This window comes from Eublepharis macularius, chromosome 15, assembly GCF_028583425.1.
Source record: "Eublepharis macularius isolate TG4126 chromosome 15, MPM_Emac_v1.0, whole genome shotgun sequence".
NCBI classification, from domain to species: Eukaryota; Metazoa; Chordata; class Lepidosauria; order Squamata; family Eublepharidae; genus Eublepharis; species Eublepharis macularius.
This window is the reverse complement of record NC_072804.1, coordinates 55,494,963-55,515,141: the sequence shown is the minus strand read 5'-3', so window position 1 is coordinate 55,515,141 and position 20,179 is coordinate 55,494,963. Positions and strand designations below refer to the sequence as shown.

The following is a 20,179-nucleotide window of genomic DNA, read 5'->3' as shown; positions in this document are numbered from 1 at the left end:
CATGTATTTATTTTACTGTGTTATGAGAGCCTTGGGGCTGAGGGCAGGGTAGAATTATTAAAATTAAATAACAGTTCAGTTTGAATCTGGGGGATTTGATCTTGTTGATCCTGGTCGCTTTAGTTTTGCCTGGTTACAGCTCAGAGGTAAAATATTTAAATAAAGGTATAGTATTAGGAACCAGGAGTCTTCTGAAATAATGCAACCAGATTTTTAAACGGTTGCCAGGAAAACAAGAACTGAATATGATTTTGTTTTTAATTATAATTAATACAAAAAAAAAACACCACTTCAACAAAGACACCCTCTAAATCTGCTCTAAAAGTATGATATATTAAATCAATTCTTACCCCTTTTCCCAACTGAAAACACAAATATTTAAATATAAAGCCACTTAAAAAAAATATCTGAAATATATTCTCTCTGCTCATCTTCAGTCTGAGGCCTAAATTGTCTTTGGTGTAACCAGACCCCTTTGTGTGTGTAACCATGGAGTCCTGCCACTTATAATTCTGACCTAAATGGGTGGGTTTGAGAATCCCAAAACAAGAATTCAACTATTCACTGTAACATCGTCGGAAAGTCCAACTTCCTAGACAGGAGTGGTCCCCCGCACAATCCACACTGTGGAATTTCCTTTATTATGTCCCTTTTGCCGTATACTTCGATATCTCCACTCTTGGGGATTTCGAGCATCTTTTGTAACTGTAGAACTCAGACTGCAGTCCGCCATTTGGAGAACCCATGCTAGCTACAGTCCCATCTGCTGGAAGATGCCGTAGCAAAGACAAATCAATGGCCATCCTTACCCAACTGGCCATTGGTTAATGGCAGCAAGGATTAGAATTGATCTTCCTTCCTGCTCCCTGGTCATTATGGGTATGCCCCTGGACTAAAATCCTGCTGATCATTATAGGTAAGTGAATTCATAGGAATGGAAGATCTTCAATAGGCTGTTGGTCACTGTGTGGAAATAATGGTCTTGAAGACTGGAAAGCATATTGTTTCATCAGAATCTTGACAGACCGGGCCTTTGGCTGCCTCCTTCTTTCCACCACCTGTGGTGCATTTGGTCCTTGGCAATGAGTGGGAATATCACACTGATGGTCTTGTTGGTAATTGTGGCACGAGGCAGAGATCTCTCTAGCATTCTCCTTTCTTTCATTACCACAGGACAACAGCCTTACGAGGCATTGAGCAGGGAGCGGCTGTACAGGCTCTGGTAGTAAGAGCCAGTCTCACTGAGCGAGGCGGGTGATTCATAGGTGTGTTTGCCTTCCACTGAATGTGGGGAATTGTAACCGTTGAATGCCATTGTCTGCTCATAGGATTTGAGGTCAATCTTGTGGCTCTGCTCGGTGGACATCAGGTTGGTGATGGAAAAGGGGTGGTTGAAGTTGAACTGAGGGTCCATTTTGAGATCACTTGGAAGGTCCAGGTTGGTAATTGATGTGGAGAAGTAGTGGCTGTTCATGGACTGAGAGATGGGGGCTGGAGAGGTCTCAGATATGGGGGATGAGCCCCGTGCTCCTGAGCAATCTAGTTGAACCAAACCCCTCTGCTCCTCAGACCCATGAGAGGTGTCTGAATGACCTGACTCGGCCCCTTCTGAACTTGTGTTGGGGCTCTGGCCTTCTTGAAGACCTTCAGAAATCTTGGAGGTCTGTTCCTGGGTGCTGGAAGCTTTGGAGCTAGGCTTCTTGGTCTTGTCCTCAATTTTGAAACGCTTCTGGCGCCTCAGGTAGCAGCCATTCTCAAACATGTTTCCCGAGTTTGGATGGAGGGCCCAGTAGGAGCCTTTGCCAGGTTTGTCAGGGGATCGCGCCACCTTGACGAAGCAGTCGTTGAAGGAGAGGGAGTGGCGGATGGAGTTCTGCCAACGTTGCTGGTTTTCACGGTAGTAAGGGAAGAGGTCCATGATCCACTGGTAGATCTCGTTGAGGGTCAGCATTTTGCTTGGGGCCTGCTGAATTGCCATGGTGATGAGAGAGATATAAGAGTAGGGTGGCTTGGCATGGGTCAGTGTACGCCGGTAGGACTTACTGATCTCTTTGGGCCTGTTGATGCTGGAAGCTGAATAGCCAAGTGGAGCCATAGATTGACTGACATTCTGGTATGGTGACAGAGAATTGAGTGAGGGGGCTTGTGCCCCCAAGGGAGTCAATACCGGACTGACGGGAGAGGACACTGAAGGCAGGCCCATTGGACTGGTCGCGTTGGTCAGCCCAGTGAGAGAAGGGCTATTCAAGCCGCTGTTTGGGTAAGTCATGTTCATAGATCCAGGAGAACTGAGAGGGTTTAGTGTCACGTAGGAGTTAATAGGGTTCATGGGTCCCAAGGTGGATGTCATAGTGCTCACAGTTGGAAATACCTGAAGGAAACAAAGAAAGAGGGTGTCAGTAGATTTATGTTCCTTGAGTATATAAAGGACAAATGAACCAAGAGTTCTTGTGTTGTTCATAGTTAGGCAGTCCGCAGGAATCAGTAAAAGAAACTTTCCCACTACTCAGGTACAGCAAAGAGGAAAGGTGTCCTCACAGGTTATGCAGCTATTAGACACACGGAACCTCTTCATTAGAGAAGCTGATAATGACTTAATGACTACTGACCCCAAAATTTAGGGAAGGAAAACAGACGAGGGTTGACCACCTTGCTAACTAACAAAGGAAAGGCTGAACATTGTCCCTACAGGGGAACTGGTAGAAGGGTGGGCTACAAAAGGCTGCTGTTTTTCTGGAGGAGCCAGTAAAAGGACAGAAGTGTGGGAACTCAAGGAAAGAAGACAAGGCCGTTTTAAAACATAGAGGAAAGGTAGCCATATTCTCACAAGGGAACAAATAAGGGGAGGAACTACTGCTGTCACTCTGGGAAAAGAGAGGAGGCACAAATCAAAGAAGAGTTGCCGGTGAAATGTTGTTTCAAGGAAATTGTGATGGAACTTGAGGGATCTTCCTCAGCGGAAACTTCTGAAGAGTTTCCTTCGAGGGAACCCAAATGCATTTAATGCCTACGATGGCTTCCCTTTAGAACGCTCCACACCTCCCTGGTCACCACCACTGCAAACCGGAGGGAAGTGAACAATTTCTCCAAAATTTAGGATGTTTGGGCTGCCTTGTTGCTGAAAGCTGCCTTGCCTTCAAAAGTGGGGGCGGGGGAGGGGAAAGTCCATGCCCCCCAAATCTCCCTCCTTAGGTGCCATCCAGGTTTTCTTTTACCCATATTTGTTTATTCCAAACTGGTGAAGGGGGACCCTTGGCTTCAGGGCAGAGAAAAAGCACCAGCTATTTACATAAGATAGGGACTTAATTGGCAGGGCTATTGATCCTGATTGATAAGTGGTGCCCTGCTGTCAAAGGATGAGTGATACTAATCAATGGATTTGGTGCCACAGGGCTCATTTACCATATGCCTATGTCTGTTGCTGTGGATTACTAAACTAGAAAGTCTGTTCACACACAGAGGACTGATATAAAAGCCTTATAACTCAAAGAGGAAAAAAACAACAACCAATGGGTTTGACTGGAGTTCTCTTAAGGATACAAGACATGACTTGATTCAGATTCCCTCCCAGCCATGAAACAAACGGGATGGCCAAAGCCGTTCTTTCTTGCCCCTCCTTCTACCTCTCGGGAAGTGGATAAGCTCCATACAGTCCTGAGCTCCATAGAGATAAAGAAAAATGCTTGAATTCTGATACCAAACAAGTGGCAGAACTGTCACAGCGTCCCATTAGAAAGGGCGAAAGGGTCTAAAGATGCTACGTGTTGCAAATTAAGGGAAGGGATCTTTGAGGCTGAAGTAAAAAGGCTTGCCTAAGGCCACCTACTTAGCAGTGGCAAGATCTGAATCCAAGATTTCCTAAGAGCCACTACACTGCTCTGCCTTGCTTTCCTTCATGCACAGATTTTGCCTAAATTAACCTCCTCTACTGATTTACCACCGTTAGGAAGGTACTGCTAGAGCTCTGGATTTCAAACTCTACAAGAGGGATGGGTGCAGAGGAAAGATTATGAAACTGGCGGAGCCTTCCTCACCCACCAGCCCTGAGTAGGCTGAATGCCCCCAAGCCCAGAACCCCGTCTAACCCATGTTGGATTTCTAGGGAAGAATGTATCCTCACTGCTGCACCATCCCAATCTGATTTGGGGAAAAGAAGTATAGGGTGAGATGAAACTAAATCAACTACAACAAAACAAAGCACTAAGACCATCCCCAATAGCAGCAATTGGTTTCCCCTGGGTTTTCTAAGCCAGCTAATGACTGAGGAGTCCCACCCAGGTCTTATTAACTTCTCAGACTTCATGAAGAGTTCTAATTCAGCATTTTCATGGCAGAATCTCCCTGTGAAGGGCTTTTTCTGGAGAATGCATCTGATGAAGGTGAGCACTAACTCACAGAAACTTCTACTACGATAAACTGTTCAATAGTTCCTTGCATGTGGGTTTAGAAGAGAGGTAGAGACATTCTGTCCCATTCCTCTCCTTAATGCTAGGGATCAACAAGATCTCCCTAGCTGGAAATTGCCTGCAACTGTGCACAAGAATTTCCACCATTAGTGTCCAGTAATGGGATGAGTGTGTGCACGAGATACAGGAAGTTAGGAAGAGGTGAAGTTCCCCAAATGTTAGTGTCTAAACTAAATCTTTTTGACTGCACCCTGGTTGTGTCCTTGCGTGGCCAATGGGATTGTTGACTTTGAAGGCCCTCCATATCAGAAGCTGTCTGTCTAGTACATTTTTATCCCACAGTCTCCCCCCCGCCGCCCCCAAGGAGCTCAGATAGGTGGTCCTGGTTCTCCCTCTTATTTTACTTTCACAACAACTTCATGTTGTGGGTGGGCGGAATCCAAGATCCACTGAAACCGAAATGAACCTTGGACTTTTATTTTGCTATAACAGACAGACATGGATACACCTTTGCAACTGTATGTGAAGCAAGTTGCCTGGTCCTCCAGATTGGCAGCCTGGAAAGCGCTGAATCCTGGTGACAGAGTATTAGCTTGGTGTGGATGTTGCATTGCAGAGTCTCCTAACCATGGTTACAAGGTTGGGAGTCCCCCAGAGGACTCGCGTGTTCTTCCTTCTTCCTCTCTCCTTCCCTCTTGCACACCATGGCTCTCTCCCTTACCATATTGCAGCCAGCTGCGGTTAGTGTTTCCAGTGTTCCCGCTAGCCCTGTCAGCCGCTTTAGTTAGAAGCATGTTTGCAGATACTTGGCTCTGAGACGGAAAGGGAAGAAGAAAGGCTGGGCAAGAGGGAAAGAAGGAAGAGCATATTTGTGTCTAGGGCTCTCCTGGTTCTCTAAACCATGGTCAGGAGGCCATTTAGCCTCTGTCAGGCCATTGGCGTTTAAGTGCAGTAATTGTCATCGGATGCAAAAAGCAAACCATCCTGGCAAGACTTGTTGCGTCAGCCTTTAGATATAAGGGTATTGACTGTTACAGCAACACGTCATCAGACGCCACCCTGTGATGGTGTTGTTGGCAAATATTGTGCAAACATCAAGGTGTGTGAAAGCTTCAGAACTTCTGGAAGATATACTCCCCTCAAAGAATCCTGTCGGTTTCAGAGTAGAGTTTTGCAATGTGTGAATGCATGCTGCTGATTGTAGGAAAGATTGCAATCTAGAAACTTGGGCTGTGGCTCCTTCTTCTGAAGCATGAGAAACATCCATGATTAGGAATGCTTGCGTGTAAATTTGCATGACTAGCACCAGGAAATGATCCCTTGAACAGGCTTTGTGTGGTCCCTAGCGTTGCAGTACCTCGCTTAACAGTTCAGGGGAAGGGCACATGGTTCTTGTGCGCAAAGTCCCTGGTTCAATTCCGGGCATCTCCAATCCAAGGTGTTTCAGATAGCCTGCCTGAAACTGCTGAGAGGTTCTGCCTGGTTGAATAGATCATGGGCAGCCAACTTGTGGACTGGGCCTGGCTGTGGCATACAGGCGCTGTCTCCTAACTGTAAGTCTCTTGCTCTGCTATCTCAGGGTCTGCCAAGACATTGGTGATACCTGATCAGATCTCTTTAATATCTGATTTAACTTTGATAAACAGCCTGGGGGGCATGATCTAATCCCTCTGCTCTGCAGCGGCTGTCAGCATTTAAAGAGTAAAGAGCCTTTACCTCTCCTGTAGATCAGCTGGCAGTAAGCTAGAGGCAAAATCACATCAAGACATGAAGCGAGGGAACTATCTTCTGGAATGGGCACTAAAGTTAACTGGTTTGCCGCAAAGGTTGGCACAACTGGGCTTTGCATAGACCGAAGGTCTGATTCAGCATAAAGGCCGCATCCTGTGTGCACACAACAGATCTTTCCACCTGACCCATCCTCCTCAATCCGCTCTAGACTTGCCTTGGGTGTGTCCTGCAACTTGGTTTTTGTGGCCCAAACACGGCTGTAAATCCTTTTTTAGAGTGAGTGAAGATTAGCTTGCTCTGAACCAAGGTCAGCTTCCTATTGTCTTGGGGGAAAGCAGATGGCTTTTGAACCCTCCTTGGTTATCTTGGATTAAAGGGAGCTACTTCAGGGTCGCTCTTAAACTTCCTTGTCACAGGACTGGAGTTTACTAGCCAGATGCTCCTGGGGCTGGGAGTCCAGTAGGAAACTTTTGCCCTGCCCCCAAATGGAACTGCAGCCTTTGGAAGCAAGCTGGGGAGGAACTTTTCCTACATGGTTCACTAAAATAAAAGATATTGTAGCAGTTGGACCACAAGCTGGTGTCAGTGCATGCTTGATGGAACATATTCACACTTGATGTTTGCAGCAGCGAATTGTGAAGGGCAGAGGTACGTTCGTGAGTAAGGAGGGGGGCTCACAGTGAAGACAGGCATCTCAATTGGCTGCAGCGTCTTTGTGCCTGCCCACTGTGTGTTTACAAATTTGCATCTCCACGGTACATATTATGGTGCTTACTACTGCAAATGCCAGTGTGTGCTTGGCAAACATGCTTGTCATATACAGTGTGAATTGGCTCCTCGGACACATCCATCTGCATAACCTGATTAGCTGGCAAATGGTACTTTGAGAAAAGAGTATTGGGGTTTCCCACTGTTCAGCAAGATACCTTAGCTGCTTCCAAACATTTTTTGGCAATCATGATGGCTAGAAACTTGTTTTTTTCTTTTAAATGAAAGACAAGAGTCTTGGGACTTACTTGTGAAGCTCCAGTGCTGCGTATTAAATTGGAGCAGGTTTGTGGTGCAGCGGGCAAGGAACTGGACCAAATCCACATATGTCCCTGGCCTTAAAGCTCATCTCAGTCCATCTCCAGTACATAAAGCACTTTTAGATGTGATTTATCAGGCTTTGATGGCTGCTCAGGAAGGTGGATTTACAGTTGTATTTCAACATTCCTGCGCACTTTGCAACGGGTGTGTGTTTTAGGCTTTAGAGCTGGACTGGCAAGATCTTGGTTTAAATCCCTACAGAGCCATGACTTCTCTAGGTGGCCTTGGGCCTCTCTGTCTTTCCAGAGTTTTCCTCTGCCACAATGAAGGACGGACCATAGCTGAAATCCCTTTTTCTGGAAAAACTGCCTTGTCCCTTTCATTTAGAGGTTGAGAGCCCGTCCCCACCTCTTCTAGCCTGCCAATGACGTTGCATGGCATTTTCCATGGCAGATTTTGCAAGTTTGGGGACAAATCAGCTTTAATTGCATCTCAAGAGAGTAGGGGATTTAGTTTTTCCATGGCCTCTCTCATCTCCCAGATAGCTCCAAATCCTTTCTAAACAGCAAAGCAGACACTCGGGTTGTGCAAGCCAGACCGGGGCCATCTCCCGCCCCCTCCCCCTCCCTGGACAGGCAGCCTTGGACATTAGAATCTGTTGTTTGCATGGGGTGGGGGGGTGTTGGCTGGCACTCAGCCCTGGCTTGGTCCTTTCCCAAAAGGACAGAGGGCTCTCTGATACCCTGGCTGTGTGCAAGAAGACCTTTGAAAGAAGGACAGCAGCCCTTGGTTGGGAAACTCTGGAGTCAGCCCCCACCCCCATGCAAATGAGGAGATAGGATTCTTTGCAAACCCCCAAGTATTGCTTACAGATTCTATCTTGTTACACCAGATTAGGTAAAACTGAAATAACAAAATAAGACTCTCTTAATTTGGTAGTGACAGCCACGGAGTACAGTAGACATTACTGAGTAGGGTTCAGTAGCGTTTCTCTCACCCCTAAGATTTTCTTAGGCCAGCTGGTTCACACACATGGGGGAATGAGGGGGCAGAACAGATTGTGTACGGTGAATCACATTTGGGACTGCTGCTTCCTTCTGTTAAAAACTCCCTGCAGGTAGAAAAGGGGCACAGCAAGCAAAGAGAAGGTTGTGCGTGGATCCCTTGTCCCTGCAGATCTAGTTCTCCATTTGCAGGATATTTTTCATGCAAAGAAAAATCCTTAGCCTGAAATCCACCCTCTTCCGCCTCAAGTGGTACGGCCTGCTCCATCATCTCAGGGATCTGCTTGCTCAGTCTCTTGCTTGAGTGACCAGACTCTCAGGGTAGGGACTATCCATTTTCAACCTTTGTGAAGTGTTTAGTCTCCTTTTAGGGGCCTGATAAATTTGACAGTTTATTCCTGTAGTGGCATCTGCCTACACATGTTTTTGCAGAAGAAAAAGCAGAATCCTGCCCCAAGTTGCTCACCAACTAAACTTGGGGGCTATCCACAAGATATTCCAAGGCTGTCTTCTAAATGTCCTGTGCTTTATGGCCTCTGCTGTCCCCCATATGGCCACCAATAATCTCTTCTATAAGGATATGGTGATTCTTATGTGCAACTGTGGTTGCTGTCTGCTCTGCAGACTGGGAACCTAGTTTTGACACCACCACCTATGACAGGGAGGTAGAACAGGATGTCTTTGTTAGACACACACACACATGCTCACTTGCCAACCTTATGCAATGAAAAGCACACAAATCACATTTGATAGTTTAATTGGAGGGGGGGCAAAGGGAAAGGCAATCTGCTTCAAGATCCTGTCCCTCTGGTTCTTCGTGCCCCCCAAAGGTACCTGGGGTGGGCTGCTCCACTGTTTTTAATCCACTGTTATGCTCAAATGTGGCAACAGAGCCTAATGGGTGGCTATTAAGAATATATGCTGCTGGGATGGGGGAGAGAATAAGTGTGTATATGGAGATGCTCATCTCTATCAACTGGCATTTCTTTGCTCCAGATCTCCCTCCACATGTGGGCCCCACCCCATAAGTGCACATTTTGAATCCTGTGGCAGAGAAAGTGTATTGGCGATTCTCAGCGGGAAAGAATTAACATTCCCTCCCTCTGCAACTTCTCTGTTCAAAATTCCCTAACAGCTTTTTAAAAACAATGCAATAACAGGGGCTTTGCCCTTACCTCCTTAGACCAGAGGTGGTTAAACCATGGCCTTGGGACCACATCTGGCTCATGGGTGCTTTTCAGCCAACCCTCAATCTGTGTAACCATTTTTTGGAAGCACTGAACCTGCTGGACTGCAGCATTTGTTTATTTATTGGTTTCAAACATTTATGTCCCACCATATCTCCTCAAAGGTTTCAAGGACCACGGAACATCAGTCTCATTTACAGTGAAAAGAGGCCAAGGGCCATTAAGAGCTAACATCCAGCCTGGAGACCTCCAAAGCAGGCACAGGTCCAGATGTGGGGCTTGGATGGAGAAGTTTATCCCCCCTGCCTTAGACAACGGTTTGGAGGAGGAAGGCAACAGAGAGAGAGGAAGCGGCAAGGTGAAGACGGAATGGATATGCACCAATACAGCCAGTACATCTCTGTACTCATTTTTTTCTTTTCAGTGCTCGGTATGGTTGGGGGTTAAGCTACAGGTTTTCTAAAGATGTCACCTTTTTAAAAAAGCTTTCCCTGCTCCTCTGTTTTTAACAGTACTTTTATACAAAGAAATTAAACGGGTGAACCTCGTCCCCCACAGCCAGAGATAAAGTCTCAAGAAAAGCTTCACTCGCTAAATTTCTGCATGCATAACTTCTGTTAAAAGCACAAGAGCACAGATAGTTAACCTGGCAATCCAGTTACTCCCGAATACATTTTAAACTAGCCTGCTGTAACTACAGTCAGGGTGGTAAAAACATAGATTTCCAACCTCACGTGAAATGAAGTGGGGGGATTCTAATTCTCACCAGCTACTTTGTAAATATCTAGTGTAAATTCATTGGGAAACAATTCCAGAAGGAAGAGGTGTGTTAAGCTTACACAGGAAAAATAAACAGGAGTCTTGTGGCACCTGAAAGCCTAGCAAGTTTTTATTCTGGTGAAGCTTTCATGATTTATGGTAGGATAAAAACTTGTTAGTCTTTAAGGATGCTTATCCATACTCTCTGTGACCCCTAAAACAACAACTGTGTATTGACTTACAGTGTGCAATCTATCTTGAGTCTCGGTGAGAAAGATCCAGAGGAGGTAGCCGTGTTAGTCTGTAGTAACAAAATCAAAAAGAGTCCAGTAGCACCTTTAAGACTAACCAATTTTATTGTAGCATAAGCTTTCGAGAATCAAGTTCTCTTCGTCAGATGCAGTTCGGATCATGCATCTGACGAAGAGAACTTGATTCTCGAAAGCTTATGCTACAATAAAATTGGTTAGTCTTAAAGGTGCTACTGGACTCTCGGTGAGAAAGGTGGATTATAAATAATGTAAATTAAATAAATAAATACAATCCAGTTGGGACTGGTTGAAAATTCATCATAAGGTGGTCTGTGTCATGCCTGTTTATTCTGGGACCATAAATCTGGAATCATGACTCCTAACATTGCAGGAAACTGTGTTGGTCCACAAAATCCAAAAGTACTGGTAGTACAATCCCTTTTATTGGTACTCATTAAGAAGTCTTAAAATAGCAAGAAAGCTTTTGAGTTCTGTTCATTGGATTGGATGTTTACCAGAAAAAAAGGGGAATAGGGTAGAGGGAACAGTTGTTCTGGAGCATGAATGAAAAGCCACAAAGTCTACAGTTCATCTCACAGTGGAGGCATCTGCACATTTAATTAGTTCACATCTGGCTTGCCATGCTGTCCTTTTTTTTTTTTGGCCAGAAAACTAACAATCAAGCCTTTTCCATTTAATAACAACATTTAGCATTTGTACAGCTCTTTCAGTGTAACTTTGTCCACAGTATCTTATTGCAATTCTTACAACAACCCTGCAAGGCTGGCCAATGTGGCCAGAGCGGCTTACCTTAAAACCACCGTGTGAATTCATAGCAGAGGGGAGGCTTGAACTGGGGACCTCTCAGCCGCCATCCCAACCTCAGCCACTTCATAAAAGCCAGCAGTTTCTGGAATCTCTCTCCCTACGCGAATCAGGGCCAAGCTACAAGTGACGAATGACACTTGAACAGCAAGTGGATTGAGTGGAGGGCAAGTGAACAGGGAGAAATACACTTGCTGTTCAAGTGTCATTCGTCACGTGTAGCTTGGCCCTCAGAATGCTTGCAAGGCAGACCAGAAGTCAAGAAAAACATGGCTGCCCTTACGTCAACAAAGCTGGACATTAATTCTAGGGGAGGCGACCCTGGTTTTGCGTTCATACAGCCCGGCAGGAGCGCCTGCTCTCTCTTCCTTGAAACCTGTGCGCAAAACCCCCTTGTTCCAATGAGCCCTTTGGTATACCCCGTTCAGTCATTATTCCCAACGGAAAAGGTTGAAATCTGTGTAATTCATGCTTATCTTATAACATCTTTGCTTCCTTTGGATCTTTTCTCTCTTCACCTTTTGTTGCTTTGTACACAGGACAGGGAAGTATTTCTTTTGTTTATAATGTATTGTTATCATCCCCAGTCTGAGCTCTGTCATTGAAAACAGGGTCTGGAATTTTTTTTTTTTTTTAGCCCTGCTAGTGCGCAGAGTTGTGCCTTGGCATTGGTGAAGCCCATAGTCCCCCCCCCCCCCAATATCCTGTTGTTGCCACCCACTGAAAGACACCAATTGGTTCCTGGACAAAGTGTACATCCTACTCAGCAGGTTTCTGTTTGCTTCATTCCATGAAGACCACAGAAGGTGCTAAAATTAAGTTGATTTTCCTGCCTGGGAAAATTGGTGCCAATTCTGAAAGCCTGGAGGGTGAGAGATTGGGCCACTTGGGGGAAGAGGATAGCTCTTGTTTTCTGAAGGGGGGCTAAAAGGGCCAAGTCCGTCTGGGCTGGCGGGAGGTTTTCCTGTCCTATCAGCTTTACAATTTGCAGCGAATGTTGGCCCGCCAGACTGTTGCACCAGATTGTGGGCTGATGTGCCCCAAAAGATTGTTAAATTTCTTGAGGGCAGCGTCGAGGGCCACATCCAGATTTCTGCTCACTTCGGAGCTCTCTGAAACACCACCCAACAAAGAGAAGGCCTCTGCCTTTGGAGCAGGCAGGGATGTATCTTTTTGTCTGGTGATGTTACAGTTCGGAAAGGAACTGCTTTGGAGGGCTGTTTGAGAAAGTGATACTTTTTATTATTCAAGGAAATTATTTGAGGATTATTATAAATATATGCTAAACAAAGTAATAGGTGGAGGGAAACCTCCAATTTTTCAGTGTCTTCAGCTACAACATATAGCAAATACGTTTTTAAGGAATATACTGCACGGAGGAACAAAACCAAATTTGGAAGAATTCTGAAATTTGGTATACTTAAAACATGATTTTATTGTATGTTAATTGCTGTTAAAATGAAATTGTATTTAGTATGATTGTGTGAACACACAGCAAACAGATGTCACCCAAGACATCCTGGAAAAGGACTGGGATTGGATTTAGGTTAATATTGGTTCTAATTAATCTCTCTGGATTGAAGAAAGAGCTTTCTAAAAGTACAATATCAATGGTACCATACACTGTACAATCTATCGGATCCCTTATTTTTAAATTGTATTTGCATCCCGTATCATGACTTAGATGCACAATGTGTTGGTGTGATTGACCCCTATTATGATGGCATATTTGCACACTAGGACTCGTGTCACGTATAGACAGGCAAAGAAAAACTGTTTCCTCTTAAGCATATCAGAGTTTTAACATTTTTTTTAAAGTGTGACCAAAATGTCCCTGCATCTAGAAACTAAACCACCAAGACTGAGTGGACCACTGTTTGATTGTGTCAGTCGGTGTGTATGTAAAGTGCCATCAAGACACAACTGACTTATGGCAACCCCAAGCAAGGGGCTTTCAGTGCAGATGAGAAGCAGAGGTGGTGTGCTATTGCCTTCCTCTTCCCTGGCGGTCTCCCACCGAAGTACCAGTCATAGTATTGCCAGCTTTACAAGTGAAGAGGCGCGGTGTATGTTGTTTATTTCAGATCTTGGGTGACAGATTGAATAAATAGCTGGTTATAGGTGCACCCCCTACCTGATTATCTAATCCTACAGATCTAAAGATCAAGATATAGTAGGAGATGGGTGGCCTAAATTCTATCTTTTATATCCCCGTCAGTGATACTTTGCTTCAAGCACCTGACCTTTCCAACACATCATCTTGCTGGTTCCATGTTTTTTAGGCTCTCTGCTCCCCTTGTACGTTTTAGGAATTTCTAAAGAATCTTCTGATTACTGTGAGAACTTCGATGTAACCTTTGTCAAGAGTGCTGTTTTCCAGATCCACCCATTAAACAGACTGATATCTAAACCTCTGCATGGTTCATGTACGCAAGGATTCGTCAGCATTAGGCGTGTACTGTGGCCCTTTTCATAACACAGGTGTTCTTGCACGTAAGCATAACTGGATGGTTCCACTGTTTGGAACCAAATGAGCCAATAATTTTCTTCCTCCTGAAGCCGAGGGTTGGTTGCCACTTCTCTTTTTGAAAGAGATAGGTGCTCATACAGATGTCCCTTGTACTAGAGTAGGCTACAGAATTTTAGGGCTTCCACAAGGCTACCTTCTCTTGGAAGAGGCGAGAATTCTTTTGTGCAACTTTTGACATTCTTGGGTGCCCCCATGCAAAATCAGAATGGCAGCACTGCAGTTGGTTTAGGGTAGAGGATTCTTTGTTGTTCATAGGGCCTCAGCAAATGTTTGACATCACGGGAGAGGAGACCTTAGGGGAAAGGATCTTTTAAGGGATCTGTGGTTTGTATGTGAAATCATAGGCAAACTTTTGACTTGCACAGAATTTTTCAATGGGCAGAATGAAAATGTCATTAATTCTGCAGCTACCCAGACAGCAAAGTTACTTATTAAGCGAAGTCTTTTAACTGACTCACGTAGATACCAGCCCAATCGTAAAATCTTCAGCAATACAATAAAATACATTAACCTACGAGGAATGAGGAGGGGATCGAAACTGCTGTAACTCCCGAACAACATCTATCCAAAAACCATTGTTTATAAGGCTATGAGTTAAAATCTGTTGAATCAGTAAATGAATCTGCGGAAGTGTTGGGTAAAAAAATACTTTTCTATAAAGCAATGGCAAAATCCTATTGTCTTTTTAACAATGGATAGGGGCCAATTTTGATTGGTGATGTCCACAGTTAAAGGGTACTCTTCTTAGTTTCCATAAGCTGTTTTGGTTCTGGGAGGTTAAGGGAGTAAGAAATAAAGCAAGAAACTATTAAAGCTGGTTGTTTCTTCTAACACTGAATTACAGATGTCTGTAAGACATCTCAGCTTTCCTCCGGGATGTAACATTAGACGTGTCTATCTTAACAGTTAAGTGTTTAATTCAATGATAAATTGGTTGGATCAGCTACATAACCTAATTCTGGTGCATGTTCTGAAAGCCAGCATACTCTAACGCCAATAGAAGTTGATTTGATCAAATCTGTTGTCATTCCCAGATTTTTTTTTTAAAAAAACACCTCTTTATAAATGCAGATTTTTTACTCAGCAAAGCTACTCCAGATTGAGGGTGAGTCAAAATTTGTCATTGCAGGTTATGAGGCAATCTAGATTGCTTTATCTCTGCTATTGAATTAAATATTATCCAGTAAAGGGTCTGCTGAAATGAAGTCCCTCCCCTTCCCCTTTCAGCTGCATTGACTGTGTTTAGAATTTATTCACACCCTTTGATAATCTGGATTGTATTTCCTGTATAGGCAGAAAGGAGACTGCAAGGCCGGCCACACCTGAAGGACGTATCTAGATTTTGGAAACCTCAAAGAATCATCTGTCTAACAAGGCTGGAGGGAGGGAGACAGAGACGTGGGGGGGGGGTGCATGCGCAAGTATTGGAGACCTATCTTGAGGCAGGATCCATTAATGCAATTGCCAACACCCAACTGCTTGTTATTCTCACATATACTTATGTAATTGCAGAAGCAATGGTGATTTCCCCCAGGATAACTGAGTTCATGTGTTTGGGGGTACCTTTAGCAATTTTGGGGGGCTCTAAACGTGGGATACAAATTGACTTGCTAGGTAAGAATAAAGGTTGTGGAATTATACATTGGACTTGGATGGGAAGTGAAGTGGTCAGGCTGCGTTAGAGAAAGTTTCCCCCCTGTTCTTTCATCCACCTAGATCCAGGAATCAGAAGAAAACAGCTTCTGAATTTGGATGCTTCAGTAAACGAAGGGGCAGTTTTTTCAGCCCAAGGGTGCCCATTTGGAGGGTCCCAGCTTGGATCCTGGCTCTTCCTGTATTCGACATTGGGAATAGGGTCCGGTGGTGCACAACTTGGAGCCCTCCCAGTGCCTATAAAGCCCCAGATAGGGTCCTTTCTTCTACTGCACTGCCCTTAATGGCCCTGGGTTTGTTTAGCAATTTTTCAAAAGCAACTTTTTGCCAGCTGAAGCCACAGTTCAGTGGGCCGACACTGCGTACAAATGGGCTCAAAGATGTGGCCTCTCTGGGCCATAATTCACCCTCCTCTTTTCCCACACTAGGTCTGTGTTATTCTGTGTTTCCAGGTCAGAGTGCCTTCTTCAGAAAATTGTTTTAAAAGCAACATTAAAAATAGAAGTCAGCCACAGCTGCAGATTAGAAATTTAAAACAGAGAGAAAATATTATGTTCCTCTTGATGTTAACTCAGGGAAGTGGAGAGTTCATAAAAAAGCAATGATGGAAGTAGGTTTATATGGCAGAAGCTGAGGCTACTTGGCTTGTAATCCAATTAGTATAAACCCTATGAAGTCAGCATATTAGATAGAATTAATATGCGGGAGGTCAGCATTGGTGCCCTTTTACCCCGTGCCAGTCCCCAGAACGCATTCTCTCTGATCTACCATTTGCAAAGGACTGTCCGCTCTGCCCCTTTGGTTTAGAAAACAGTCCACTTTACAAGGCCAGCAACCAGCCTCAGCCTGTATAATCAGACACAGCCCAGAAAACCACGAAGGCTTCCTCATGCCCAGTCGGAATAGGGTGGGGGAATTCGCTTACCAGTTTTTCAAGGGGTGGCCCCCTCACTCTGCAAGGCAAACTTTTTGAAACTCGGGTCAAGGAGCAAAAGTAGACTTGCAGTAGGATAGTGTCTGCTCTACAAAATTTCCAAGGTGTGAGGTTTCGAGAGTCAAAGTTTTGACTCTCGAAAGCTCCTGACACCCGGGAAATCTAGTTGGTTTCTACGGAACCTGAATTTTGCTCTTCTACTATAGTCTGCTACCCAGCTGAAAATTTCTGCTTTACAGCTGCCCACACTTTATTCAGTGGCAGAAATTTTAAAGCTAGGGCCAGTGCGTCTGCCCAGAACTGTCTGAGGCCCTGAATCTTTCTGTGGCCCTCCTCAGAGTACCTGGGCCTGCCCAGCTCAAACATCATAGGAAAGCAAACTGCCTGCCTTGCCCTGTCTGGTTCTGTGGGCCCTAGGGCCCCTGAAACTTTGGCCTGCCCAGTCCCTCCCAAGGGCAAGCACACAGTCGGGGGAGTATGCCCTGCCGGAAAGCCGCATCTAGCACCAAGGGGGCCTTCAGATGCCACAAATTCTTGTCCTGGAGTTTGGAGTCGAAATCTGACAGGGCAGTAAAGCATGGTGGTCTCAGGACACAACCCAAGCTGTGTCAGATCCCTTTAAAAGGGGGTGCTGAGCGCATGAAATGACAGAACAAATGGGTGGGAGAGTTCATGCACCTCCTCCCCCGAATAATTTTTGGTCGCTTTTTTTCTCTGTGGGTTCCCTTTGGTCATGGATTCCCACTGAAAGAAAAGGTTATTAAAAAGGGAGTTGGTGGGGAAGGCATGGACAGGGAAGGATTTCATTCCTGGGGGGGGGGGGGGTAACCCTTGTTGAGCCTCTCATTGGCCATCCCATCATGAGTTGCATTTGCAAAACAGCCATTAGAGATGGATCCCTTCGAACAGAACTTACATGGCACTGGAATGTCAATTAGATGCTTTTTGGTAGAAATCAGCCACACATTTAACCTTCAGCGTTATTTTATCATAGAAAAAAGAGGTATGCCTTTCAGTAAATAGATGGGTGGGGGGCGGTGTTGTCTTGAAGTTGGACATTTGGCATTCCCTGAGACTAAGCCAAATAATTGGGCGCCTGGCCCTGGTCTGTTCTGAGCAGTAGCATCTCTAGCAGAGAACATTTTAACCTGGAGGCCCCACCTGGCATGGACTTTCCGTAAGCAAATCCTGAGCTCTCCACCGTTACATCCCCTCCCCTCCTCTAATTGACATGGCTTTCTGTAGCTTATGAGAGGATGTGCTGTTAAATTAACACGTGCCGCTTGATCTGTAGAGCTCCTTATTATTGCTGGTGCTGTCATATGAACAACTACAACCAAGTCTTAACATTTTTGTGGTACAGAAATCTTGATCTAAATAAAGAGGAGACATCCCGCAGTGAGAGAGCAAGTGGCATCCATGCACGTGCGGACACCATTTTATTGCCCCTCAAGTCTGCCAAGGGATCATCTTAATCAGGGCCGTTTTCACACTGCTTACCGGTCACGGAACATCGCACCAAGCTCCCGGAACGACAGCGTCTTCCTGGTGCAATTTTGCCAAGAAATCATGCCAGGCTGTCATTCTGGGAGCTTGGCGCGATGTTCCATGGCCGGTAAGCAGTGTGAAAACGGCCCTGGCCCGACATGCAACAAATTCAGTGCAAAAGTTTGCCCAAAGAGGGGTGCAGGGCAGGCACGCCTGGGCTACTTGGACAGATGGCAGAGGTGCGGAAAGGGGAGGGGCTAGGGTTTGTGCGCAAAGGATCAATGGCGCTTCCACAGCTCATGCGTAAGTCCCACACATTAATTATGCATTTGTGTGAAGAAGTACTTCCCTTTGTCAGTCTTGAACTTTGTGCCTTTTAGTGATTCTAGTATTATAAAAGTGAGAGAATTCTGTCCATTTGCGCTCTACATGTGGTCCATAATTTTCTAAATTTCTCTCACCTCACCCCCACCCTCCCGAGACTTGCACTATGCGCAGGAGCCTAAATGGCTGTGTTGGAGCAATCCTGCCAATACGAGAACTCCGAGCAACAGACGCAGAGGTGACATCAGGAATCTGGCATCTTTTGTGCTAAACCTACATTCAGATGGCAGAGGCCTGTAAACTGCCTCTTCTTCTGGCAGGACAGAGTACCCAGTTCAGGGCAAAAAAAACAAAACAAAAACCAAGCCCTGCAATAGATGGGCAAGGTTCCCCCCTCCACAGGATGCCCCCTAAATTTCCAGCAGAAAGTGACTGTGTGCGTATCTCTGTCTATTCCATGCAAAATCCCATTACTGCAGAAAATTAGTTGTGTGGAGTCCAGCGATAAAGGCATTTTGAACACGGATCTTACAGAAGGTGCAACTCTACCAGTAGCAAATCTTAGGGTATCTTTCTAGCTTGTACAGATGTGTGCGTGTGTGTGTGTGTGTGTATGTCTAAGGAATATGATGTGGAAGTAACAACCTGCCTTCTAACAACAGCAGTGATAGCTATTGCAAATGATTGGGGAAAGCATGTAGCACCAGTATTAAAAGCTAATTAAAAAAAAAGATGGATGTTGCATGTGCATATGAGAAGGCTGATGGCATGACCAGCTGCTGGAAAACTGGACTTGACTTGGAATGCAAAGATCCCAGAGAGCGTTCCTTTTTGTGCACTTTTTAAAACATCTTTAAAATGTAATAATTAAAAAAAAAAGTTATGCAAATTTCAGGAGGGTAGCTTTGTTGTTGGCTCTTGGTCCTGATAGCGGAACAAAACCTCCACATTCAGAAGTAGTATACCGCTGAATATGAAATGCTGGTAAAGAAGGAGTGAGGCCTTCGTAGCATGTGAGCCTCTTGGAGCTGCTTCTGGCCATTTGGGGGACACAGTGCAGATACAAAATGAGTTCAGCAGCACCTTAAACATAATATTTCCCCCCAGCAAATGTGAGCTGTGACTCACAAAAACTTCTTCTGGACTTTTATTAATCTCAGATTTGCTGCCAGACTCCTGTTTTATTTTACTGCTGCAGATTAACACGGCCACCCCTCTGGAGTTGCCATCAAAGAACGCCAAGAGAAATGTCCTGATGCAGGAGGGCTATTCTTAAATGCTAGTGAAGTCAATCAGAAGTAACTGCTGAACTGACCAAGTTGTCATTAGCGAGAATTAATGAGTTTCATTTGCTGTGGTTCCTTACAACTTTTTTGCTGCCAAGTCTGCCCCAAAGCTAGCCACAATATTCTGGAAGCACGTACGATGTCTCCTACCAGAGCAAACTGCTATACAAATGTATCCCATAACCAGTCTCATAACACCCCAAACAAAAATTAAATGCACCCCACATCAATCTCGCTCCTTTTTAACACCTTCCGAAAATACAATGGTTCTACTTTTTTTCTCAGTTGACCTACCTCTGTGGGTTCATTATAGTATGAATTCCATTCAGAAAGATCATGCGATTCCATTTTGACGGAGCTCAGCATTCCAAAATCCCGGGAAGGAAATAAAATAAAATAAAGGAATCTGTGTATTTTAAAGCAAAATCCTGGATTCACTTTTCTTTCGTGACTTTTTTTTTTTTTTGGCCTTCTCAAAAATAACGTGTCCTTTTCCTAAAAAATTGACGTCACCCGCCAAAGCAAATGGCGATCAAGTTTGGTGCCTTCTGCCACCTTTTCCAAAAATGCGTGGTGGTTTCTGGGGGACAGATGCCTGTTTAGAATGGAGTCAACAGGCTTCCATGGCGCAGAACGAAGCAAGACAATCCGCCCAATATTTGGGCACTGAGTCTGTTGCAGCTTTCCTTGGGATGTTTTTGTGACGCTTTCTCTGACCGCTGCTGCATGGACCTAGAGCCAGTCGATGTCCTCAGCTTGTCTCCCAGGATAT

General features: G+C 45.0%; 1 protein-coding gene across 1 annotated transcript; it reads right to left on the bottom strand.

Annotated features, from left to right (window-relative positions):
• Positions 1-240: 240 nt before the first annotated feature.
• On the bottom strand, positions 241-20,168 carry FOXA3 (forkhead box A3). The gene is made up of 2 exons (XM_054998715.1): positions 19,702-20,168; positions 241-2,371 (listed from the first exon to the last, which is right to left on the bottom strand). The coding sequence occupies exons 1-2, from the start codon at positions 19,771-19,773 to the stop codon at positions 1,184-1,186; spliced, it is 1,260 nt and encodes a 419-aa protein (XP_054854690.1). The 5' UTR covers positions 19,774-20,168; the 3' UTR covers positions 241-1,183.
• Between the last annotated feature and the right edge of the window lie 11 nt (positions 20,169-20,179).